The sequence below is a fragment of the Falco biarmicus genome, chromosome 3 (genome assembly GCF_023638135.1).
Source record: "Falco biarmicus isolate bFalBia1 chromosome 3, bFalBia1.pri, whole genome shotgun sequence".
Lineage (NCBI taxonomy): Eukaryota > Metazoa > Chordata > Aves > Falconiformes > Falconidae > Falco > Falco biarmicus.
The window spans coordinates 890,006-917,635 of NC_079290.1; the positions used below are offsets into that span (position 1 = coordinate 890,006).

Here is a 27,630-nt window from a genome sequence, read left to right on the forward strand (position 1 = left end):
CAATACCAATGGATGGTGTTCTGCAGGGTATGGAAAGCAGTCCTACTGTATGTCAATGGTATGTAGCAAAGGCATTGTCACCTGTATGGGAACAATTTCCACAAGTGCATCGCTATCATTATATGGGTGATATTCTTGTACCAGCTGCAAATAAGGCTGAACTTCAACAAGTGTATCCAGTTTTGCAGCAGTCGTTGGTCACCTTTAGGCTATGTGTAGCATCAGAAAAGATTCAGCAACAAGCCCTGTGGAAATACTTGGGAGTTAAAGTGCTGGATCAAACACTTGAGCCACAGTATCCAGCTCCGAGTAAATGTCAGAACCCTAAAGGATTTGCAAAAATTATTAGGGGCCACAAACTGGGTAAGGCCATACTTGGGCCTTACAACAGAACAATTGAAACCACCCTTTGGTCTGTTGAAGGGTGACACTGATTTAATGTCTCCCCAATCACTAACTAAGGAAGCCAGCTTAGCCCTAGAGAGGGTGGCCAATGGTCTGCAACAAAAAAAAGAGTACACAGTGTAAACTTAGAAACTCTGATAAGTTTATATGTTGTCATTGTTAACTGTCTTCCCATGGGATTGTTGGGTCAATGGAATGAGGGCTGGCAGGATCCACCACATGTCTTAGAGTGGTTATTTTTATCTGTACAACCATGGAAGACAGTGAGCACTCAGACTGAACTAGTACCAAAAATCATCACCAAAGGACGTACACAGTGCGTTTCAGCTCACGGGCCAAGATCCCAATCACCTGATAATTCCCATTGAATGTGCTGGTGTTTGGCAAACAGTTTACTGTTTCAGTTAGCTCTGGAAGGATTTAAGGGACAAATATCCTATCATCTTCCCAGTCATAAGTTGTTACAAACTTAGTTGGACATACAAATACTTCAAAAGCCACCGGTAGCAGATAGCCCAGTGCAAGGCCCTACGGTCTTTACAGATGATTTGGGGAAATTGGGAAAGGCAGTGGTCACTTGGTATGATGGGAAGCAATGGCAAGAATTGATACACTTGACACAGGGGTCACCTCAGTTGGTTGAACTTAGTGCTGTCCTTGTTGCCTTTAAAACACTTGCTCAGTGTGCTGTAAACATTGTTACAGACTCTGCTTATGTTGCGGATGTTGCGTGACACATTGACTGTGTGCTGCTTAAGGAGGTAAATTCAGAATGACTTTTTAAATTAAAAAAATTATGGGTAACAGTAAACCAGTGTACTCATAGATATTACATTCAGTACGTCTGCAGTCACACTGGATTGCCAGGATTCATCTGTGAAGGGAATGCCCGTGCTGATGCTCTTGCAGCTCCCGCTTGGACTCCTCCAGTGCCTGATCTGATATGACAGGTCCTCACGTCTCATCAATTTTTTTATCAGGGGGCTTGGGCACTGGTCTGTCAATTTTAAAATATCTTTTATGGATGCAAAATCCATCATCACCACTTGTCCAGAGTGTCAGTGATTGAGTCCCAGACTGACGTTTCCACAAAGGGTCAATCCACATGGATATCAGTCCTTGGATCTGTGGCAATCTGACGTCACACACGTGCCTTCTTTTGGTCATTCACAGTATGTTCATGTCTCTGTTGATACCATCTCAAAAGTTGTGCGAACATTGGCCCATACTGGGGAGAAGTCTCTGGATGGCTTTTCACATCTTTGACAGGCTTGGGCTGCTTTGGGGTTTCTGAAGCATCTCAAGACAGACAATGGACCAGCATATTCATCTGCACGCATGGCCAAGTTCCTTGCCTCTTGGGGGGTGGAACATGTTACTGGCATCTCACATTCCCCAACTCATCAAGCCATTGTGGAATATGTTCATCATACTTCAAAGCTACTTCTTGAAAAACAAAAAGGGAGAATGGGTTCTGAGACTATGCATGCTCTTCTGTGGAAAGCTGCGTATTTAATTGACTGTGCTGACCAGAAAAGACTGTCCTGTGATTATCTCACATTTCTTGTCTTTGCAGGGAGGAGATCTTCTTATCTGAGCAAAGGTCTTAATGAGAGACCTACTGTCATGATCCACTCAGTGGACTGGTGATGGTTCATTTACTATGATCTCAAAGCACAAAAAATCAAGGCGACCATGCCAAGAGGTCATGGTTTGATCAAACAGCACAACTTTATTGTTTTTCCATAAAGCTGCATGTGATAGAGTAACAGGAAGGGAAGGAAAGGTAAAGTAAAAAGAAAAGGAAAGAGGATTATAGCTACCACCACAGGTCCAAGGTGTGCCTATGGTCCCAGATCTAGGCAGCATCCCGCCAGTCCTGATCGTTGGGATCCTTGGTGGGGAAGATCTCCAAAGTTCAGTTGCTAAGGAGTCATCCTTTATGCCAAGCAACACACCTTGCTGCTCCTCCGGCCCATGGACTGTTGCCAGTCTCCACCTTCTCAAGCAAGGTTACCAGCATGTCCAAAGAGGGGTGCCTGAGGCGTGGTTTGCCTTAGAGGCAGGTGGCTTCAGACCAGGAGGTGTGGTTTTGTATTATAATGAAGGAAATTCACCTGGAGTTCAAGTTTTCTGGTTCATTTCTGTGACAACAGTTGTGATCCATCTTCTGGACAGCTGTTATGCGGCCTTACTGTATCAGGGACCAGCAGAGCACTCCTCGTACCGTGCAGTTCTCCTTCCCAGGGTCTCTGGGTCTCGGTGTCCATAAGGACCGCACTCCATCTCCAGGTCTCTGTTAGCAATGTTGAGACAATATCATTCTCTTTGGACCTACTCTTACAGACCCCCGGGACCATTGCAGCTCAGGACTGGGACCCCTGGGACCGGGACCCCTGCGGCTCAGGACTGGAATTAGGAGCGGGACCACCAGGACCAGAAATTTGACCCCGGGACAGGGATCCCCAGGAGCTGGACCCCCTGGGCCTGGGATGAGCCCAGGACTGGGACCCCCATGGCTCGGCACTGGGACTTTGACCCCAGGGACTGGGACCCCCGGGTCTTGGGACGAGACTGTGACTGAGACCCCCAGACTGGGACTCCCACAGCTTGGGACTGGGAGCAGGACCCCCAGGATGGGGAACCCCACAGCTACGGACCAGGAATGGGACCCCTGGGACTGGGACCCCTGCGGCTCGGGACCAGGAGAGGGACCCCTGCAATGGGGACCCCTGGGACCCCCTGGGACGGGACCAGGAGTGGGACCCCATGGCCTGGGATGAGACCGGGACCAGGACCCCTGGCACAGGGACCCCTGCAGCTCAGGACGAGACCATGACTGGGACCCCTGGGACCAGGACACCTGGGTCTTGGAATGAGACTGCGACTGGGATGACCAGGATCTCTGGGACCCCTGTGGCTCGGGACTGCGGCCAAGATGCCTGGGACCAGCACCCCCACGGCTCGGGATGAGACCACGACTGGGACCCCCATGGCTCGGGATGAAATCGGGACCGGGATCCCCAAGGCTCAGGACTGGGAGTGGGACCCTGACTGCACAGGACCGGGACCTCTGGGGCTCAGGATGAGACTGGGACCGTCGTGGCTCAGGACTGGGACTCCTGGGACCAGGACCCCCGCAGTTTGGGACCGGTATTGGGACGAGGACTGGGACACCTGTGGCTCGGGACCGGGACGGGGACCCGCGGGACCCAGAATGGGATGGGGACTGCTACCAGCAAGGCTCTTCCCCGCGACTGGACCGGGAAAGGGACCGAGACCCCCGCGGCTCAGCCCATGGATGGGGACAGGGACTGGGACTGGGACCAGAATCGGGATCCCCGTGGCTCGGGAGTGGGACAGTGACCGGGACCCCCGCAGGTCTGCCCCAGGACTGGGACCAGGACTCTTGCGACTTGGTCTTGGGACTGGGTCCGGGACCAGGACCCCCTTGGCTCTGCCCTGGCACCAGGACAGGGACCCCCACGGTTCTGCTTGAGGATCGGGACCGGTACCGGGACAGGGACCCCTGCGGCTCAGGACCGGGACTGTGACCAGGATCAAGACCCCTGCGGCTCAGGACCGGGACAGTGACTGGGACCCCTGCAGCTCTGCCCCGGGACCGGGACTCCCGCAGCTTGGGCTCAGGACTGGGTCCAGGACTTGGACCTGGACTGGGACCCCCGCAGCTTGCTCCAGGACCGGGACGGGGACCCCCTCGGCTCTGCCCCAGCACCAAGACTGAAACTGGGACCGGGACCCCCATGGTTCTGCTCAGGGTTTGGGACCGGTACTGGTACTGGGACGGGGACCCCTGTGGCTCAGGACTGTGACTGGGACCGGGACCCCTATGATCGAGACCTTTGTGTATTGGAACCAGGACCCTTGCGGCTCATTACTGGGATTGGGACCGGGACCCCTGTGGCTCAGGATGCAGACTGGGACCGAGACAGAGACCCCCGTGGCTTGGGACTGGGACAGGACCAGGACCGTGACCCCTGCAGCTTGGGACCAGGACGGGGATCGGAACTGGGACCCGGACCGGGACCCCCATGATCAAGGCCCCCACGGCCCGGGACCAGGATCCCCATGGCTTGGGACCAGGATCAGGAGCAGAAGCGGGACCAGCATCCCGGCAGCTTGGGACAGGGGATCCCTGTGGCTCGAGACCAGGACCAGGATCCTCATGATTGAGACCCCAGCGGATAGGGACCAGGACCAGGATTCCCGTAGTTTGGGACCAGGACACCCGCAGCTTGGGACTGGGATCGGGATGGGGACCGGGATGAAGATCAGGACTGGGACCACTGGGGCTGGGATTGGCTCTGGGTCCTCCGCGGGTTGGGACCTGGATGGGGACCGGGACCAGGACTCCCGTGGGTCGGGACCAGGACCCCCACAGATCGGGATCGGGACTAGAACACCCGTGGCTCTGGCCCTCCTCCCCTCTCCCTCCCCTTTCCTCTCTCCTCTCCTCCTTTCTGCTCTTTTTCTCATCCTGTCCCCTTACCCTTCCCCCACCACTCCACTCCTCTCCTCGCCTCTGAACAATTCTGCCTTCCCCTCCCCTCCTCTCCACTCTCCCCTGGAGAGGAGAGGGGAGGGTTGGGGAGGGGAGAGAAGGAGAGGAAATGAGTTCTCCAAGGAAAGGAAATGAATGCTTGTTCATCACTGTGAAAATGTAAAGTATAAAGGCAGTTTTGTTGATGAGTCTTATGATGACATGCTTACGAGAAAAAAGTTGGAATTAAATCCAATACAGTGATTAAAAACATCAAAGTTTTCTTGGCCCCAAGTTTAATATAACTTACAGGAAATATTATATATTTGATGTCTCTCCCAGCTAGTGCAATCTGGCTGACACTGAATAACTTGTTCAAAGGCATTTATGGGTGAACATCCCAGCAGCATATGATTGTCTTTTGTTTCCCCCTTCAGGATCCAGATTAAAACAACAAAACAAACACACCCCCACCCTTCAAAAAAACCCATCAAAGTACCAACTGAAAAAAAAAAAGCACCACAGATTACATACTACGACTAAGAAATTCTTCCAGTAGAATGTAAGTCAGATTTCTAACCTAATGCGTTACATTGTATTTTGTATAACACCTGCTGTTTTAGTCAACCACTGCAATCTTACTTAGATACAAGGATAAAGACATTTAACAGCAGTCAGATTTGCAGTGCTTGAACTACTTAAATAGAAATCAACTCCTTATGTTCCTTATTTCATTATAAAAGATGTGTATAGACCAGAACTCGCTGATCTGTTTTTAATTCTGCTTTGTCAAGAACCACAGAGGGTTCTAAGGAAAGCTATGCTCTTAATCCACAAGTTGCCAACTCTTTTGCTGTTTGGCGGAATCTATTTGGAAGAAAGATAATATCAGTTATCTCATGAAGGTAGGTCTATATTTCTCCTGGAAAAAATTTAAGAATTTTTCAAACTGATTTCTTTTAATATATCTGAACCTTTAGCTGTAATTCTGTGGGAAAGAACCATTCCTTTTGCAAAGTAGAATCATAGAATAGAATCATAGAATAGTTTGGGTTGGAAGGGACCTTTAAAGGTCATCTAGTCCCAACCCACCTGCAAAGAGCAGGGACATCTTCACTAGATCAGGTTGCTCAGAGCTCTGTCCAGCCTGACCTTGAATGTTTCCAGGGATGGGGCATCTACCACCTCTCTGGGCAACTTGTTCCCATGTTTCACCACCTGCGTCATAAAGAATTTCTTCTTTATATCCAGTCTCAATCTACCCTTTGTCAGGTTAAAACCATTACCCCTTGTCCTATCGTTACAGGCCCTATTAAAAAGGTCTGTTTCCTTCTTCCTTATAAGCTCTCTTTTAGTATGAAAGGTCACAATAAGATCTCCTTGGAGCCTTCTCTTTCCAGGCTGAGCAACCCCAGCTCTCTCAGCCTTTCCTCATAGGGAAGGTATTGTATCCCTCCGATGATTTTTGTCCTCTGGGCCTGCTCCAACAGCTTCATGTCTTTCCTGTACTGAGGACTCCAGAGCTGGATGCAGTACTCTAGGTGGGCTATCACCAGAGGGGAGTAGAGGGTGAGAATCACCACGCTCAGCTTTTGATGCAGCCCAGGATCTGGTTGTCTTTCTGGGCTGCAGTCACACACTACCAGGTCATGCCGAGATTTTCATCCACCTGTACCCCCATGTCCTTCTCTGCAGGGTTGCTCTCAATCCTTTCATCTCCCAATGCCTGTATTGATACCAGGGGTTGCCCTGAGCCATGTGCAGGACCATGCACTTGGCCTTGTTGAACTTCATGAGGTTTGCACAGGCCCGCCTCTCAAGCTTGTCCAGGTCCCTCTGGACGGCATCCCTTCTCTCCAGCATGTCATCTGCACCACTCAGCTTGGTGTGTCATTGCCAAACTAGCTGAGGGTGCACTTGATCCCACTATGTCAATGATGAAGATATTAAACAGTACTGGGACCAGTACAGAGGGCAGCACTTGTCACTGACCTCTATCCGCACACTGAGCCATTAACTACTACCCCTGGATGTGACCATCTAGCCAATTCCTTACCCACCAAAGAGTTCACCCATCAAAGCCATCTCTCTCTAATTTAGAGAGAAGAATGTTGCGGGGCACAGTGGCAAAGGCCTTACAGAAGTCCAGATAGACAACAACCTTAGCATTTCCCTTGTCCACTGATGTACTCACTCCATCATAGAAGGCCACTAGGTTGGTCAGCCAGCTAGGCTTGCCCTTGGTGAAGCCATGCCAGCTGTCTCAAATCACCTCCCTGTGCTCCATGTGCCTTAGCACAGCTTCTAGGAGAATCTGTTCCATGATCTTCCCAGGCACAGCAGTAAGTCTGACAGGTTTGTAGTACCCAGGGTCCTCCTTTCTAAAACCTTTTAAGAATGAGTGCAATGTTTCCCTTTTTCCAGTCATGGGGATTTCACCTGACTGCTATGACTTTTCAAATATCATGGAGATTAAGCATCCAATGTTTGCTTTGAACCTTTTAAAAATATTTGAAATACTCAGTAATCAAGACGGTGCACTGGTACAATTACTGTTGTCTAAGCAAAGGGTGCAGTGCTTGTGGCTCATTAGGAATCCAACAAGTTCTTAGAGTTGCCCTATCATGTCCTCCTCATCATGCAGGTTGTTCAAGAAAAGAAGTCATGACTGACATTTATAAAAATTAAGATTATTAAAATTAGTATTTTTAAAATAAGAAATAAAGCACAGAATTAATGACAACTGACTCCTGCAGAGCCATTTTGCCAGTGTTCTAAATATTGAGACCAAGAATGCACACAATCCATAATGCTATATTTTCACTAACATTACATCAACATTCACCACAATGAAATCAAACACAGAAACAAATGCAGCACTTGAAATATAAACAGAGAAAAATAAACAAACTTTATTGTTACTACATTGGTATAAATACCATTGACTATTGCAAGAGGAAAAGGAAAGATTAAAAGATACATCACAGTATTTGTATTTAGGCCAAGTGTCCATCAGCCCTAGTGTCTATCTACCACAATAGCTAGTAACACTAAGACTAAAAACAAAAAATAACGCATCACTAATATTTGTTTGCTTCTGGCAATCATTAACTACAAGATTTCAAGAACTGGAGTTTACATCACTTTTAATAGACTGGATATATGTTATAAAACCTCACAGAATTTCCTTTTGAACCTATTTATTAGTGCAGCAGCTCAACCTATATACAAGCAAGAAAACACATTCATGAGAGATTTTCAAAATCATTGCTTTCTAAATGGTTTTCAGACTTGGGTTACATAGGAAGGAGCTCTACAGAGGCAATTCTCAGTAGGTGATTTAGTTTTAGTATATACCAGTTTAATAATATGAATGAGCTGACGGAACAAAACTGATGGGCAGAAGTAAGTGCTTTTTTGGCTTTGCTGTTGGAGCAGACCACTTGATAAACGGCACCAGACAGGCTATTAGTCTAAAGATTTTAGACATAGTTTTTCTCTACACAAAGCAATAATTTCATGCTTTCAACAATAACATAATAAGAAGCATATATTCTGGGAGATGAATAACACACAGACAAAAAGTAAAACTAATGCAGAAGAAAAAAGGAATTACCTTCTTGTATTTTTTTCCAGTGTATTGTAGTTAGAATGTTTAAGTTGAGACTTTTTGCTTATCCAAGATTACTTCTTTAGCCTAAAATAAAAATAGGCAGAAAAATAATTCTCATAAAAGCTGATATTTATGCTCACCAGCATTTAAATAATCTCTCAAAAATGGAAAAATTAAGTGGGTCTAAATACATTTTCTCTTGTGATATTTACCCTTTCTGTTAGATTTTAACACTCTTCACTCAGCTTGAAACACATACATAAAACAATGTTAACCCAATGAACTGAATGAAATTATATTAAAATATATACGTGTGTGTATATATATATATATACACACACGTATAATATTTAAATATATACATACATTTCTATTTAAACATATGCTGTCATGTTTAGTACCATGTTAATAATGGACATTACTGATTTTCTTCATAGCTAATTAACTGGTTCATGATGTGTCTCTCATTTGCATTTCAGTCCTGGTGTCCATGTGCTAAATCAGACATTTTTATTGAAGAATTTGCTGCTGAAGAATATTGAAGAAGACTGGACTTCTCCTCCCTCTTTATATAAGGAACAAGTGACCACAAACTCCCTCAGCTCCTTTGCTAAAGTTCGAAGTCCAAGTGAATTCCCTTTCCCAAAGAAAATACATCCATCGCCATTTTTTGGAAGATGTGTTATTGACAAAAGGGTATCTCAGGGCAAAAGAGTATCTTTTTCCCTTCTTAACAACATCATGGGAGAGGGACCCAGATGACAGAAATAAACTATACTAAATAGTTCATTTTATCGAGTATTTCTTAGTGCAAATTATTCAAAAGTAGTCTGTTCCAGAAGCCCAATGAATTTAAAGCCTCTGTTCTAAAATCTGGAAGAAGTAAGACAGAGCTTGTAGCTTTTGTCATTTGGTTCTGAAATTCATTGTGAAAAGGCTGATCCCCTCTAATTCTGTATATACTCTGGTGAAAGTAAATCTGTTTCTTTGGACCTTCCCTCTGTTCTCAGGAGGCCCTCTGGTGTTCTGTTCCTTTAACAATATTTCATTCCTTTGATCCCCTTGAGACTAATGTTCCTTACTTTGCCCTCAGAGCATATCATCAACGATGGGAAGGAAATTTGCTGATTTTGCAATCAACAAAAAAGACTTCCTTGAAAAGAAGTGATCCTGGAACTTAGGAAAGGGTTAGAATTTTCCTACTAGAACATCTATTATCCATTACCAAATATTGTTTGATGTAAAAGCTTCCCTGTTCAAAAGATGTCCTCCTACCTCTGTTCAAGAAAATAAATAAATTAAAAAAAAGTGATACTCTGTAATTTTTTTTATTCTTTTTTGAAACACAACTCTATATGCAACAATGGTATGTGAGCTTCACCAAACTGACTGTCCACCTCCCAGTGACAGTCATCAAGTGAGGATAACTCTTCTGGAAAACAGAACTGCCATAGCTTCAACTGTGGCCAAAAATAAGGTTTTGGGCTCAGTAGAAAGATAACTGTATGAAACATAAAGCCTGTGGTATACAGGAAGATGAAATAAATTAAGATAATGAAGTTTTCTTAAAGTTACTCTATGAAACTATTGCCAATATCTGCATTAATCAGAAAACTGAAAGGAGACTGCTTTTAAGATCACTATCAGAGAATTCTAGAAATGGATGTGTTAAATAGAATCTGGAATATATTTGAGAAAACAGAATAAATATGTGAAAACTATATTTTTAAGCTGAGTCATTTCTTCAGTCCACATGTTTTTTCTACAGTGGCTTTCTTCCTTTACAGTGGGAATTCCACTGAGTAACAATTTCCCTGAAACACATTTATTGTGAAGGATGAATATATTTCTAGGGTTCCACAGCTGTATGTCTCCATGTGCCTTTTATGGTAACAAAATAATTCTGCAGTTACCATACCTAGGATAATTGAGAATGATATAACGTAATTCTATCAAATAACCTTTACACCCACACACATAATACATACCACTCCTATTTCTAAATTCATTAAGGAACTTAACTCAGTAATCTTTACATTTCTAAAGGCTTTTGAAGGTCCAGGCAATCAAAAGCTGTCAGAATTCTTTTATGACTGCATCTATAATAAAAAAATTAAACAAAAAGTCCAATTTATTCTCTCTGATTCACTGAAATAAAGTTTTAAAACATGATACAGAGTGTCTCAGAACACCAAATAGAAACTGCTTGCTAATAACACCGGGGTTTGAGGTTTGGGTTGTTTTCAGACATTATTTAAAATGCTACTGATGTAATCTACTGATGACATTTTATAAAATCACCAATGTAATATGCCAATTTTGTTCAAAGTCTATTAAAGAAACGCAGGTTTTAATTTTCCTGCATCATCAGCAAAGATAATACTGCCAGAGCATAGATCCAAAGTTTGAAAAGCATCATGTCATAAATATTTTTCCCAGAAAATGAAGCATGTACAATGTAGTCACTGTCAACTCCTTACTTGTGCAAAATCTCTGCACAGATTATTATTAAGGCATAAACACTACACTTTAAAAGTGTCACAATATCATTTCACTGAATGTCGTGTCCTTCAGTTTGTTTTGATAACCTTCCAAAATACGTTGGTAGACACTGCCTTAGAAAGACACCCATTCTGCAGTGATTTGTTGTGCAGTAAATAGTACAAGAAAAATGTTTCTAGAAAAGAAGGTTAGAATTAGTTGCTTTCTTTTACGTCATGTGGAATTTAGTATCTCCAGCATCTCTGGTGTGGCAAGGTCATCAAAGAGGCAAGAAAAGAGGTTTTGTTTTTCATTTTAAATGCTAGGGAACTATGAAAGGGCTGGAAGATGAATGGTGAAATGTTTAGTAACCTGATCAGAAACTCACTAAAGCAAGTGAAAAACACTTACTGAACTCAGTTAGCTTTCTGTTCTGTTACTGAGGAGAGAGAGATCTTTTCAGGATAGTGTTGCAAAAAGCATATTACAGGAGATTATTTTTAGTTTAATAGCATTTTTAACATTTTAATTGCCTAAGGAATGTGCTAGGCCATTTATCGAGTTGCAAATAATTTTATGTTTGTAATAATTGTTTATCAGCAACAAAAAGGTTAAATACAGTGCAAGGTAGTCATTAGGCTGGTATTATCACTGATACAGCCTGAAAGAAGTTGCATGAACTCTGTTCTTCCAATTATCTTACTAAAAGGAATTCATATTAAATTAATGATCTCAAAATACTATTTTCAAACGTTGCTGATAATCTCAGCCATAATGTTCTGGAAGAAAAATATCTACTGGCCTTCCAGCTTTTGCTAATCTTTATTCATAATACTTTGCTGCCTAGGTTGCATCATATTAATATCAATAAAATTTGTATGGATAGAGAGCATTTGAAAAGAATATGTATCCCAAAAATATAACTTGTGCACTCAAATTCAGTCCTGGGGGAAGAGAACAGGTTCTGTGACTATAATACAGAACAAAGAAGAATAGGTTAGTGTCAACATGCAATTGCTGTGAAGTAGCACAAATCCAGCTTTGGTCAGCAAATCCATGGAGTTCACAGAAACTCACAGAATGGTTGAGGTTGGAAGGCAGCTCTGGTGGTCACCCGGTCAGAGAGGGCCACCTAGGGCCAGTTGCCCAGGACCATGTCCAGACGGTTTTGGAATATCTCCAAGGAGGGAAACTCCATTACCTCCCTGGGCAACCTGTGCCAGCACTCAGTCAGCCTCACAGTAAAAAAGTGTTTTCTGATGTTCAGAGGGAACCTCCTGTGTTTCAGTTTGTGCCCATCACCTCTGGTCCTGTCACTGGGCACCACTGAGAAGAGCCTGGCTCCATCCTCACTGCACCCTCCCTTCAGGTATTTATATACATTGATAAGATCCCCCATGAGCCTTCTCTTCTCTACACTGAACAGTCTGAACTCTTTCAGCCTTTCCTCATAGATGAGATGCTTCAGTCCCTTCAGTATCTTCACGACCTTCATCCCATTGCTGTATTCTCTCCAGTATGTCCACACCTTTCTTGTACTGGGGAGCCCAGCAATGGACACAGTACTCCAAGTGTGTCTCACCAATGCTGAAGGATCAGCTCCCTCAACCTGCTGGCAACGCTCCTAATGAAGCCCAGGATACAATTAGCCTTCTTTGGCAGAAGAGTACATTGCCAGCTAATGTTCAGCTTGGTGTCCACACGACTCCCAAGTCCTTTTCTGCAAAGCTGCTTTCCAGGATCCAGATTGTTTTGATCCATTGACAATGAAGCTATTAGAGTATGCAGCACACCATTCATGCATCTCTCTTTGTGTCCCAGTACACAAGTATTTTTTAGCCAAAACAAGGCAAAGCTCAGAACATCAACTCAGTTATTCTACAGACCTTCCCTGTTCTCAGGTCTCACAAATATCTGTGAATCATGAGATTCTGAGATGAAGGAGGCTCCGGACCCTCAAGACAGGTAAAATACGTAGGTGTGGCTAAAATGTTAAGGTAGGTGAAATGTAGGTGAAATATAAACTTAGTCATGGAATAAAAGCAGTTCTCACAATATGAAGAGATAATATTCATTTTTCTGATTTATGTATGACTTTGCTAGGCAGGCAGCAGAGTTAAATATATCCAGAGACTCTTCAAAATATTTACATTTTCTAAGGCACTGATCATCCACAAAGACACCAGCAAGATGTATGAGTAATAAAACAAGTTACAGGATAGAAAACTGATAATACTTAAAATATCCAAAAGGCAAGTAAACAGTAAACAAAACTGTTCAGAAACATTTGAAAATGTTATCCAAAATGGCAAATGTCAAGGCCTCAGTTTCAAAGAAGTAAATTTAGGAATAAATGAATTCTCATATAATTGAATTTTGAACATTAACAAAATATGGATCTTAACCAAATGAGGAAAATTTTCAGCATTCTTCAAGCTCCTGATGAAACTGTATGCTTGATGTTAGAGTGACAGTTTGTGATTTAATGAGAGGCTGTCCATGCAGGGATGAAGCATAGAAGAAAACATAGAAGGTGTAGAACCACAAGTGGAAAAAGCCAAAAGCTGAAAAATAACTTTTTACTTCCAGCTACTAGTTTCATAGTCTTACAATTAAATCAGAGCACAAAGAGAAAGAAATGACCCAAATAATATGTGGCTGAAGGTTCTTCCTTCAGAAGAAAATGTAATTGATATGCCCCGGCAGATTCATATGCAGCACAATTTCCCACTGCTCTTTACACAGCAGAGAAACTTACTAGAGGCCAGAAGGTAAAGCTAGAGCACCAAGAATTTATCTTTTTCCTATAACTATCCTTGGGCATGGTTACCTTATTTCTGAAAGCCAAAAATATATGATGCAGTCCTAGAGGCCTTAAAAGCAGCTCAACCCTCCAAAGACATAATGACAGGAGAGAAGACGCTGAAGTTGATTAAGCTCTCCCACGGTTACCAGAACCCCACTATTTAATCCATTCTCATCTCCAGAACTCTGCCTTTCTAAAACTTCCAGTTCCCTGTCTACTCCAAGCCCTTCAATCCATCTCTGCTCTTCCTGCCTGTCCAAGAACTCAGTCTTGTACCAGACAACATCAAGCCCCACCTTAAATGCCTTCCTGTTTTTGCCATCGTCCCACCTGCTAAGTCCCAAACATAAAGATACCTCTGCCACTCAGATTCTCTCTGCCCCTTGTCCTCTATTCTGGTTCACGCTGCTGCACCTTCCCTGTGTTTAAGCTCTAATGTCCCCTAAACTATCGCTGGCTGCTGGCTGGCCACCTGTTAACTTTCTCCCTGTCTACTTCAATAAGGCAAGGTGACCTCCATGTCTTCAACTGTTCCTCATTACTGATCATTTCTTCTTTAGTCTCTAATTTTTTGGCAGATGTGTAGGAATGGGTAGGAGGTGTCCTGGTTCCACCTCTGATTCTATCTCATCTACTCATTATGTCATCCCACAAATCAAAATACCACTTATGTATTTACTAAAACCATAGGGAGACATGCACTGGAGAGGAAATAAAGCAGACATACCTATCAGGTTGCTTTCATTTACACTGCAAGAACTGGGCTGTGCAGGGGAGAGAGAGAATTAAAAAAACCACTGCAAGCCAATTTGCTTTTAATTACCAGAAGAACTCTCAATTGACTTGAATCCTGATCAGCATCATACCATACAGGCAAATATCAGTGCGCAGGTGAGATAGGAGAACGAGGAGTTTGGAATATTAGGGGTATATGACTTCTATCCAGAATTCTTTAAGTACAAGGGACTGCTGTGCAGCATTTTTTCAGTTGAAACACGATGTTGCTACAACCTTTTTGCTCTGTGATTACATATACTTTGTACAGCTGGTCAGTAGATCCTTTCCAGCCAGAGAGAGGGTGAAGGGAAAATGAATTAAGCAAGGCTTGTTCAGATCACCTGTGACGTGAATAGTACATCATCCCTGTCCTTGAAACAAAACATAATTTTCTTACATATGCATGCCTTACAATTTTTGAAACTTTGATCTATTATTTCACAGGAAGAAAAGGAAAGTAGGTAAATTGCTTATTTTCAGTTATTTAAAAACTCCATTTTCTTACACATTTGCACAACACTGCATGTTTTGCAGAGCCTCTTTTCATATATGAAAAGCTGGTTTTGTTGAAAAGAAAGGAAATACAAATAGCTCTATTAATGCAGATTTTCATAATGTTCTTTTAAAGGGATCTTAATGCCTAAGGTTTGGCTATATGAATAATTGTCTTTCTGGAATGTTCCTTCTTTGGAAAATATGTCCTGATGGGAAAGGCTAGACAGAATAACTTTAGCTAGTCAGATGTTACCTGTGGCTCAGAAACATTCTCAAAGTACTCACAACATTTAAGTATCTTTGCATGATGCCTCCTCAGATTATTTTACATACCTTTGGCATGCTGACAACTAAATGACCAGTTGTTTGTGATCTTTTAGCAGAGCTGCTGTCTGGCTTCACTTCCTCAGGGAGCACCAACTGAAATGGCTATGAAAAAACATGGGATTGGAGAAGTATATCATGCTAAAATATCTTTTGTACATCACTGTCACATCCTTTGATCTTCAGGACAGTATAGTTTAAATCCTCTCACTTTATATGTAGTATTACTAATCCTAATAAATTATTAGCATGCTAAATAGCTTTTACTTATAAGTATAGTCATATGTATATTCCTGAATTGCTGTCATTTCTGAAGTGAAATTTCTAAAGAAGGTTATAAAATGATGCATGACTTACATTAGCAATTAAATGAGAAAGATTATCCAGTCTATTTTAGATGTAAAGTAATTCTGAAGTTTTGTTTATGCAGTTAGCACGGTCAAAAATAGGGATTTTAGTTTACTGCTTAAGTACTTTGAATTTAAAAAAAACCTGATGATAAAATTAAAACCACTGAGAAGAGGGAAAACTGGAACGACATTTTAAAAGCCCTTTCAAAAGAATATACATCCACTTGTTTCTGTCAACTATAAATTCCAGATTGTGACGTTGCTAAATTCTAGCCTAGGGCAACTAGCAAGCTCTCTTCTTAAGTGAATTATGGTACACTGTCTGTGGGGAATAAGAGAGAAGGAGAGAAAGAGAGAATAAAATTTCATTTCAGGCTTTGCACATCTTCTGGTTAGGACTTCCACAGTTTATGTACAGTCCAAAATAATGCAAGTGCTTTTTCTGCATTGGTGCACAAGGAGGTAACTCAGAAAAGTCAGATCCAGAGTCCACTGAATAACTATGATCAGCATTAACTCTTGACTTGAAATGAATGTAGTAAAAAAATACTAACCTTTCCCTTCACCAGTACTCGTATGTAAGTTGGCTGGACATCAACGTCAAGCAGCGAACTGTCCAAATGTCTTCAAAATTAAATAGAAATAAATGAATCAATGTACAATCTAGTCCAGTAAATAAGCAGCATGGACCATATAGCTCTTTACTGATGATTTTGCAGTTTATAAACTACAAACTTCAATTTCAGTTATTAAGTTATATGAAATATTATTAGGATTTAACATATCTGAAAGAAAAACATGACCTTCCTGTGTGATCACAGAATGTCCATTAAAATAATGTCTAAATTCTGTCAAGCCCACCTCATCAGCTATTGTAAAATTGCAGGAATTCAAAATCTTTGTGGAAAGTGAAAAGGTCTTCTATTAGTTTAGTGCTTTACATTTGAGTAAAATGTAAAAAATATGTAAATATGAAAAAAATACAGTAATACAAAAATTAATCTACTTGCTATTTACTATTGTAAAAGTATTTTGCTACTTTTGTTTTCTGAAGGTTTAACTAGTAAGTGTACAATAGAAGTTCCTTTTTTTGCACAGAATTTGCTGGAAAACCATGAACAGAAATACTTTACATTCCCAGAAAACACAGTACTTTCCAATTTCAGTACTGTCAAACAAAATTTGTGAACTGTAAAAGCTCCGCTTAAACATCACAACTCATGTGAATGCATGAGGATGTATTCTATATTTCACTTTATTATAATGTTACTTCTCAGGTGAATTTTTCAGACCTTTTAGTCTGCATTTCTTACAAATGAGCACAGAATATTACAACATATCCAACATTTTATTGCACCTAAACAGATTTTCTCAGACTTTAAAAAAACCCTAATTGTTATAATTCAAAAACATGGAGCAGGTCTATTTGAGGGAAATTAATGAGTTTTAAGGGAAGAACCTCTGGCATGAATAGTGTTTCTCTGCCATAAAACTAGTTCAAACTTTACTCTAACAAGTTCCTATTATGGGTAAATAAGCTTGTGGGTTTCCAAGCCCTTCACAAAGTGGGGGCAAGGCCACTGTACTGCTTAGTAGTATGTACTACCAAATAGTTATCAGGTTTCCTTGTCATATTTTGGCCTGGTTCAACCAAATTCCTTTCAGGGAATGGCCTGGCACAGTTGAGGCAATAGCATGGACCATGGACTCTTTCCATAAGCAAGGAAAGTAGGACAAGGCTAACCTACTGTCTTGGGGAGAAGAAGAATTTAACTAGAAGGACATGAACTGTACTGGAGCACTGCTAGGGCCAAAGAATGGGCAAAACCCCCCATTCCTTACAATTCAAATCTGCAAATGAAGAATGAAGAATATTTACATAAGTATAAAAGGACAGATGTGGAGGAAACCTGCCTGTGGACTGCAGAAAACATAAATTCCAGAAAGGACTATTAGACACAGTCCTCATTCAGGAGCAACAGAACAGTCTGAAGGGTCTTTGGTTTATTCAGCTTCATTTCTTTGGCACAGGCTTCAGGACTGATTCCATTACCCTCTATGTTATTCGTTTTCCTCTTGAAAAGTCCCCATTACAGAGGGGAGTATAACTGAAACACCGCGTATTAGAACTTAAGGATGGCAAAAATTAAGATACAAAAAAATTCTAACCTGTAAACAGCAAGATCCAAGACGATCCGGTTATTTTCTTCATCGTCTTTCAAAGAGAAATAAAGCCTAATAATAATGACAAGAAAAACCTCCAGGGTAAATACAATTGGAGTGAATAAATGAACATTACAGCATACTTCAATTGCCAGCAATTTTAGATGAATACAATACCATTTAGACTATATGTCACATGTTCATTTTAGAAACAGTTGCCTTTTCCTCATGAACTGAAAAAATACTGGTATTTCAATCAAAGTCGTTCTTACACTCCTTTTCTGTTCTCTTCACCCAACCCACAAGAAAAAAACTGAAGGTCAGCTAAAATGAAGATCAGTCTGTCAGTGCAGAGAGGGACACCTGCTGGGGATATAGGTCTGCTCTAGCCACAGCTCCAGAGACAAAAAAGTTCATGAAAAGCATGAAAAGCCTGGAATTTGGTAATTCTAAACTTATATGCTTATTAAAAAAAAAAAAATCACATCTTTGTTCACAGCAATTAATTTGCCTAGAATATAAATATCTGCCTGTGCATTTCCAAAGCAAAACATGATTTACACAATATCCTTGACTCTACAAGCTTTATAGTATTTGTTGAAAATGAGACTGTAGATTGTATTAGCTGTGTGCTTGTGATCTGTGGGCTGAGTTCTTACAATTGTGAAAGAATCTTACCAGCTATAAACTCAAAACAATACCTATTACTACAACTGTAAGATCTAGTCCAGACTTACAAGTTCTGCTCATATACCCCAACATTTCCCAAGTATTTGAGAAAAAAACAGAATAAAACCCACATAGAAATGAAATTATTTTTATAAAATAGTTATTAGTATAAAATGAGAGGGTTTTGTTTTAATGTGATTTATCTGAAATATTTCAGTGACATTAAAATACTTAGATACTTCAGGTTCAGGTAACAGAAAGAAGCTCAGATGCTAACTGTTTAGATGATAAATTTTTTTCAGCAATAACAATATTTGCCAGATATACTTTTCACTCTTTGCTCTCCTGTATTCTGATCCAGTCAATTTGCAAGAAAACTTATCGAGCTTTTAGTTTATGGGTATTTTTTAATGGAAAACTGCAAAGAATACAAAATAGCTTTGCTTCCTGCTCAGGCTTTGTTCTCTTACTGCATCACAAATTCTGAGAATTCACTAGAACACGAAGGGTGAAAAAGAGAAAAGAATTGTAAAATTTTCTAGGTGCAGATGAGTTAGAATTGAGGAAGAGAAGCATGCTGTTCTCAGCAGCATGCAGCCATTTCTTTTGCTAACCTTCAAAAAGAACATTAGAGAAGCTTGGACATTGCTATGGGCATTAGACTTTCATGTTGAAGCAAAAACTTTGGAGAACACCATCTGTCTACTTGCATCTCTTCCTTTATGTCTCTCCAATACACTGCCAGATTGAGCTGAAGAGCTGTGATATTCTTGTTGAAGCCATGACAATAACTGCTCATTGATCTGGGTTTACGTGGGCACAGAAAAAATTCTCATTGAGAAAACTTGGGTGACACAAACAGGACTGCTACTAACAGTGGACTCCAGGGGACCATATTTCTTCTAAAAAGATAGCTAGAGCTTTATTCTAAATGTCTCTGCTTTTTAAGAGGCATTATCAAATTCTATCAACATAAGATTTAAAGTATTATTGACTTAGTTTCTTTGACCTAGAAAATTAATTAATTTTTTTTCACTCAACAGATTTTTACAAAAAAAGTACATCGGTACAATGGTAAGTATCTCCTGGTACAGATGGAATAAACCTGAATTCTTCTGCCACTACCTTTAACTTTCCCTATACCACTGAAAATTGTACGCTGCTCCTATAATGTAGGTTTTAAAATTCCTTGAATTTGTATAGATTTAAAAATTTCCAAGATTTAGAAAGCATTCTTCATGCTAATGATAAGCATGTTCTTAGCTTTTGTTTTGTAGCTATATCAGTCTTAAGATGGAAAAACTTGCTCAGAGGGCAGCAGACAGGTAAATGACCCTTTGTAGGCCACTTTTTGATCACAGTCTCCTGTTGGAAGCTCGTGGGGGAGCTGTTTATAAGGAAATATTTGCACTCTGTCTCCTGTTTTCCCTTAGAAAAGGGAGGCTTGGGTCAAGTGAAACCAATGGTAACGCATGGCTGATATCCCTGGAAACTCGTTCCAAAACACTTGGATACCCAGGTGCCTTTGTCAATGATAACATACCAGAGACCTCCCTGTATCACTAGCCTGTGTTGCTAGAGACCTCATGCAGTGTCAAAGGACCTCATGCTGCAGCAGTTAATTAAATATCCTTTCCAATTCTGCCAGTTTTACATCTGTCATGAGAGGACAGAATTATTTTGTCCAGAAATATTACTTGGACATATTTTTCTACATATCTACTCATACACATTTATCTTCAGTAGACAAACCAGTTAAACTTTTTCCACTATTAGCAAGATGCTTCAAGAAAGAGAGCCTTGCCATAGAAGGAAAAGAGTAAAATGCCTTATATCTTTTACAGAAAAACAAATTCTTTAGTCATCAGAGACCAATATGTTAAATTAAACAACGTTCAACACTTTATTCACTGAAAAGTAATTCTTTTTCCAACATCAGAATATAAATTTATGTCAGTTTGCCCACGAGGAAAATCATATTCTAATGATAATTTTTCAGCCCTCTTATTTTTATGGTGTTATATATTTTTATATTATATTTACATATATATTATATATAATATATATTTTGAATATAGTTGCCCAAACCAACTATGAAGAGGTTACCCTTTTTAACCTCTTAACCTTACATACTTAGGAACATTCACATTCAGAACTTTTCCTTCTGCAGTGATCAGTGTCCGAAGAGGTTTCTCTCTCTTTTTTGATTCCCTTTAAAAACAGAACAAAAAATGATTTATCATTTCACATTCTGGTAGTTTATGTTTAATAGCAAACAAGAAAGAAAAGGACAGCAAGGGGAAAGAATTATCTGGTTTTTGATACTAAGATTGCAACTTATTTCAGGAACAAAACAGATTATATCAAATGTCCAATTCCACATTAAAAGCATCATGTATAGATGAGTAAATGCTTTGTAATATCACATCTTACACCAATAATAAGTTCTGTCTGTTACAATGTCCACTATCCCACAGTAATAAATCAGATTTATTTAGTATATCTTAAGAAATCACTGGATTGCTTAAACATATAAAATGGGATGTTTTTCTAGTTATGAATAGCCATACTAATCGTGAGGTATCCTTACTGTTAACTGATTTGATGTATGTGCAAGCCATTCTAAAGAATTTTTTACTCATGATAACTTAATTATTCTTACTGAACAAATGCTTAGCCTATCTGTAAATAACATGTCTATCAATCACTATTCTGCACTAGTAAAAAGAATTTTAATGGTCAAAAGATTACAGGCAGTGCCAAACAGGATAGAGCATGACGACAGTGCATACACATAGATTATTTGTTGATAAATCTATTACATTATTTGTTGTGTTCTTCCTTCAAAAAATATACCAATGGAGACTTCAACCTTCACTGTTTTTGTCCAGCCATCAACAACTAAACTGTATCTGGTTTTCATTTAGTGCAATGAACAAGCTAATTAAATTTATCTGCCATAACAAAGCAGATCACTGTCAGATCATTAAGACTTGTAGTACTGATATTTTCCTGTATAAATTACTTGGTCATGAGCAAGTAGAGAAAGAGTAAGGAACATGAAAAATAAAAATCTGCTTGCATGTAGCTAAAAAATGTCTATGCTTTCTTTAAAAATACATCTCTGTAATTGTCACTGTATTAATCCACTCTTCAGCTGGTCAATCTAGCGTGCATGGCTACTTGCCATGCTGTAAAAAAGCTGACATGTAAAAACCTGCCATTTCTCAAAAAGACAATGCAATACATTGCTTTTTTTTTTTTTTTTTTTTTTTTTTGTTACCAAACCAGTTTCTTACTTAAGTTCAAAATTATGAGAACACTAAAGGTAAATCACTAATAAGGGAAATAAAGTATGTAAAATTTAGACCAGATAGGGGAAAAAAAAGCAGAAAAAAATATTTGGTCTATAAATACAATAGATTTGAAGAAGAAATAAAAACATTCAAGTGGAGCTACTGGAATGACTACATAAAAATAAGTTGAGGTGCTGAAGTGTGTCCAGAGCAGGGCAATGAAGCTGGTGAAGGGTCTAGAGAACAAGTCTTATGAGAAGCAGGTGAGGGAACTGAGGCTGTTTAGTCTAGAGGAGACTCAGACCGGGGACCTTACTGCTCTCTGCAACTACCTGACAGGGGCTGTAGGCAGGTGGGGGTCGGTCTCTTCTCCCAGATAACAGGATATGGATATCTGGGATATCTCCCAGATAACAGATAATAGGACAGAGGAAACGGCCTCAAGTTGTGCCAGGGGAGGTTTAGATTGCATATTAGGAAAAGCTTCTTCACTGAAAGGGTGGTCAAGCATTGGAACAGGCCGCCCAGGGAGGTGGTGGAATCACCATTCCTGGAAGTGTTTAAAAAGTGCATAGATGTGGTGCTCAAGGACATGGTTTAGTGGTGGTCTTGGCAGTCCTGGATTGACAGACGGACTTGCTGATTTTACAGGTTTTTTCCAAACTAAATGATTCTATAACTCTATGATTCACAACTATCCATGTGTTAATACGCTATTCCATAGTGCAGATTAGAGCTTTAATGTGGGATTTATGAGCTAAAAGTTTCTACATCTGAATCACCATTCTTGACACTTAAATGCAAAGTGAATGAACCACCATTCTGTTCTAAACAGGCAGTTCTCAGAAAGACTTCAGGAAATTATATCCTGCCACCTTCCAGCTGTTAATAATCTGTTCCTAGATAAAATCTGTCTGCTCATGTATACCATTTTAAAGCAAATTCAGTCATGTCATAATCATTAGTTTAAGATGACTTGTCTGACTTTGTGCTAAGATGAGCCAAAAGGCCTTGTTCTGGCAGCAAGTAGCTAAAGGAGATACTGTGCACCTTTCATCTGCAACTGATTTTACATTTGTCTGAATTTTCTGTGAATGAAACCACAAGTATTCACTCATTTCACAACAGCTGAAGCTGCTCAGTTTATTATCAACTGTGCATAACACACCTGGTAAATTTAACATGTGCTAACATGTCATAGGTAGGTTCAAATTTAGCATTAGTCTGATTGAGTTCATGTAAATTTTATACTAAAATAAATATCTTTTTGTACTGAATAACTTATATTAAAGCTGTATTTTAGCTCCTGTCCACCAGCAAGAATGATTTGAAGTTGTCAAGGGAGGTTTTCTGTCATCTTTCTCATGCTACCTAACAAAAATCTTACCACCAAACTTCACCAAAAGTGAAGTGTGAAAGGATTTTTAACTTCTTTAAAAGCCTTCAAAAATTATAAAAATCTAGAAAGGATTTATTCTGTCTTTATTATAACACTATTTGGACTGTCCTTGAATATTTAGAGGGAAGCATTTGGAACACATTTGCTCTTGACTAGAGCAAGGCACGCCAAACAACAAAATTCTAACTAGTTAGAATCTGGGTTTCACAGTAGTTCTTCTGGAAAAGTGCTAGACCTTGAATTAATAATAGCAACAAGTTATGCAGATTTCCAGATTCCTTGGAGATTTCCCTAGGAGTGACTTTTTCAATACTTACTCTTGATACATCTTTTGAAAATCATGCCCTCTAAAAGAACAGCTCAAAAAATCTCTGGCACAAATGGTTTTATATAAGAAAAAAAAAAAGACATTGCTAACTGTTTGTGGAACTGATAAGACAGCAGCAATAAAGTAACTTTTTTTGCTGGTATCTGCATTAATTTTCCATGTTCAGCAAAACTAATGGCAACTTCAGAAAGTTTTAAAGACATTTTAGGGGTCAGACATTTTCAGATTCAGCGTGCCAAATAGCACATATAACATGAAGAAACTTATTACTCAGGACAAATATCTTTAATAAAGTATGTAAAAAAATTACTAAAGTTACATAGAAAAGCTGCTGGCAGTGTCACTTGTGCAAAAATTTTGTAGCATGGCCTGTAAGGAATTTATACAATGCAATCTGCACACTGGATAAATGCTTTTTGCAAGAATTTAAACATTGAACTACATTATTGAATATTGGATATATTGAAATATATTAGTTATCTGACAGAAAATTGAAAGTTCTGAAGTCCATAAAATGGAATTAAAAAGAAAATTTATATTTAAAAACTTTATTTGAGAAAAAACAAAATTAAGGGCATCAAATACATTTTAGAGAATTAAACAAACCAAAGTGAACAATCTGAATGTTTCATTTAAATTTTACAAGCATATTTGCGCAGGCAACAGGGATTTAAGCTGCCAGTCTCAGTAAATTTAACATGAGGCAATCACCTACCTCTCCTCTGTACCGTTAAAAATTTCCCCTTCTTCAAGTCATAGAATATATTAAAACAAAAACATACCTTATATCATCTTTAGCTCTCCGTTTTTGTTCAATATATCTGTGAGTTTCTAATCTAGATTCTGGAGTATATGGTGTAGGCTCCTCCCAAAACCTTCTGTCTTCTTCATCATCTTCAGCTGTTCTCCACGTTTCTTGCTTTCCATCTCCTTCTTCCTGATGCTTTTCTTTGTCCTGTAGGGAGTCTGGGCTACACAAGATCACATGGAATATTATCCCAATGAAATGAAGAAAAAGTAACAGTACTTGCTAATGGATTCTTGCAATAATATTTTTTGACTCAATACTAATAGCTGTATAATCTCTACCAAGAAGGTCATCTTATATATTTGCATAATGTTCTCTGTTCTGTCTCTTTCATTAATCAAAAAAACATTCAATATAATATTTTTCAGTGACTTAACTAAGAACTGACAATGTGGTTATGCCCAGCCCTCTGAAATCCCTGATAGATAATGCAACAGATTTAATTTCAGGAGCAGAATTTTCAGATACCCTCACAACTTCCAGGTGAAAAAACTTCAGTCTGTGTGATGTTTAAGTATTCCTAATATCAGCCAGCAGCATAGAGATTTATAGGGTAGCAATATTTTATTTAGGCACCTCCTCAAGTGCCAGCTTAGAACCTGAATAATTTTTCCCGCTCGCCCTAAGCCTCTGTAATCTTCAGAAATTCTCTACTGATATATAGAGAAAACTATATTTATGATACAGCTGTGACCTATGAAGACAAAGTTCCATAGCCAGCTCCACAGAACTTAGTCTCTATTGGATTAAATATAGGATGGATGACAACTGTAGTGGAAGACAACCCCAGACAAAAACCCTTCTGTTATCTAGACAATCTCAGTGATAATAGGCGGAAGAAGTATAGAAATAACATTCCATAGCCTTTTACGTTGCAAAAGATCTGCAATATTCAATTTCAGTCTTTCTATCTGATAACTCTAAAGCCAGATAGCTGAACAGCTGCTTTCTCTGGAACCCCTGCATTACCTTAAATAACAATTTCCAGCTGTTCTCCTGAAAGAAGCTATCAATTACACTATTTTGGCACTCAGAAAATTTAGGTTGGAGTTTGGAAACAAAAATTCTATTGTACTATCTGCAGGTCAGTAAAATTATGTTTGTAACTAATTATATTTTTCATTAGAACATGCATGAGGAGAAATAATTCTGCTAGAATCAACAATAAAACCAAAAATATTTAAGTGGAATTTTATAAACTATTCAATGAGAAAAAACAAAATTCTTAATGAAGATAGAGAAGAGCGACATTTGCTCACAAACTGTTCTTGCTTACTGCTACCTGTTACATTCAAGCTCAGATTCCACTTGTTTTTGTTTCTTGTCCTTTTTTTCTTGCATCCTTCTTTGAGTTTCTTCTTTTTCTCTGGTCCTTTTGAGAAGGTAAACTTGTTCCTGTTCTCTGATTTTCTGTTTCACTTCTGGATAGTTTTGAAGTGCTTGAATCCTCTCTGAACGTTCTATTTCTTTACTATCCAAAAACTTCCCAGAGGGGAAAAAACCCAACATACATATGTGAGAAATTTTAAACATATTCAAATCAATAAATACATTAAACTGCAGGTTAACTTTGATAGATTACCTTCTCTATAAATTTAAAAATATGCCTTTCAAGCCTCCATAGAACTATGTAAGTTATGCTGTATTAAAAAGAATTAAAAACAAGTTGCCATTCAGATCTGAAAACAGTGTTGTGCATGTGAGAGCTGCTTTTTGCATTTTCCAGGGGTTTTGCATTTTCAATTGGTCTTATTAAACTATGTAGTAGAAAGAGTCCCTTCAGCCATTTCTGATATTTGTCTGACCTTGATTCAGCTCATAAAGCTATTACAAAAATAATTCTTTTGATGTGTTAGTTTATTGCCAACTAAGTGAGTTGAATCTAGTCTTAATAAGTTAAGCAGGTGTCTGTGCTTCTTCAAGGGAAATTGTAGAGGCATATTTCAGGACTGGGATTGCTTGTTTTAATAACAGGAAATCATTACATCTGATCAGTCATTGTACAAAACCTCAGTCTCAAAGTACCTATTTACAGTTGATGCAATATAGTGCATTTTTACACCAACTTCTATCTTTTTATTACACTGTTGGTTTGGTGCATATTGTTGGTATGGTACCAATAATGTGGTAACTTCCTTCAGTCATGAAAATAATTTAAAAATACAATGTGTATATAAAAACCAATGAGAAAAAAAGCCATAACCGTACAACGCATTTGTTTTTTCAAAACTTTGTTTAAGGTTCTCGAATAAAAATGACAGAAAAGTTAACAAATGCATGTGGTTTAGTCAAAACAGAACCAGTTTATTATCACACTATTTACTGTAGTTACTCATTCTTCAGAATAGGATTTAATTCCCTGTGGACAGTAAGAAAAATGTTACTAGCTTTCCTATCACAGGCATTTATTTTGTTCGGGATTAGCATGTTCAGTTGACAATGCTCATTATTGATATGGATATAAATTTAATTTTTAAAATCTTACTTTTAACTGGTGAAGAGTTGCCACTACAAATTCCCTGTAACCTTCAAATTCAGTACATGGGTTACCCACTAGAAACAATTCCTTCAGATGTATATTATATTTTAGGGCTTCAATACTGGAGAGTTCACCAATGAAATTTGCTGTCAGGTCAAGTTTCTTCAGTTCTTCACAACCTGTATGAAAAAACAATTTGTCTATAACATAAATGTACACAACATACACACACGCACGCACGCACGCACACACACACACACACACAAGCACACACTTGAATATAAAACTGTATGCATTTATTGTCCATATACTAATTTCATCCTATCAGATTACATCTTCTGCAAGCCACAAGTGAAAAAGTGACTCACAGCTTAAGTTTATGAGGTCACAACATTTATAGAAAGAAAAAGAATATCAATAAAACCCAAAATATTGAATCTTAACACTATCAAAGTTTTGTGGTCAGTGCTGGTACACTAGATAAGCTATGAAATTTACATATTCAGATTAACTGGACTTAAATTTTCACAGTCTGATTGCCTTGGTACCTCTCCTCAACTGAGTCTTTAGTCAGCTAAAAGAGTAGCTAACTGCCTCAGGAGAGCATGATCAGTTATGGGGTTTATTTCTGTGTAATGTTAATCTTAGCTAACATTATTCAAGTGTAAAGATAAGGTTTTCTAAAAATTCTTTCCAAGTCAAGATTAGGTTTTCCACTCTGTGGACTTGGCTATGG

The 27,630-nt window shown here is 39.4% G+C and overlaps 2 protein-coding genes across 3 annotated transcripts in view; one reads left to right on the forward strand and one right to left on the reverse strand.

Annotated features, from left to right (window-relative positions):
* The window catches only part of LOC130146575 (heat shock factor protein 5-like), a 28,138-nt gene extending 18,307 nt beyond the window's left edge, over positions 1 to 9,831 (forward strand). The window contains exons 4-5 of one of the 2 annotated variants that reach the window (XR_008820957.1): positions 5,701 to 5,811; positions 8,999 to 9,831. Coding sequence is in view for 1 of the 2 variants with exons in the window: in XM_056332837.1 (XP_056188812.1) it covers positions 1,982 to 2,002 (21 nt within the window). In the remaining variant the exon portion in view is untranslated. Of the gene's footprint in view, positions 1 to 1,981; positions 5,190 to 5,700; positions 5,812 to 8,998 lie in introns of those variants that run through there. The other variant, XM_056332837.1, reaches the window with a different exon arrangement.
* The window catches only part of DNAAF11 (dynein axonemal assembly factor 11), a 28,270-nt gene continuing 6,457 nt past the window's right edge, over positions 5,818 to 27,630 (reverse strand). Inside the window, exons 3-10 of the mRNA XM_056332836.1 lie at positions 26,901 to 27,073; positions 25,698 to 25,897; positions 24,390 to 24,578; positions 20,718 to 20,795; positions 17,922 to 17,987; positions 16,307 to 16,376; positions 15,412 to 15,507; positions 5,818 to 8,603 (exon numbers count right to left, since the gene is read on the reverse strand). Of these exons, the coding sequence (XP_056188811.1) occupies positions 8,562 to 8,603; positions 15,412 to 15,507; positions 16,307 to 16,376; positions 17,922 to 17,987; positions 20,718 to 20,795; positions 24,390 to 24,578; positions 25,698 to 25,756 (600 nt within the window). The 5' untranslated portion in view covers positions 25,757 to 25,897; positions 26,901 to 27,073 and the 3' untranslated portion in view covers positions 5,818 to 8,561. The remainder of the gene's footprint in view (positions 8,604 to 15,411; positions 15,508 to 16,306; positions 16,377 to 17,921; positions 17,988 to 20,717; positions 20,796 to 24,389; positions 24,579 to 25,697; positions 25,898 to 26,900; positions 27,074 to 27,630) is intronic.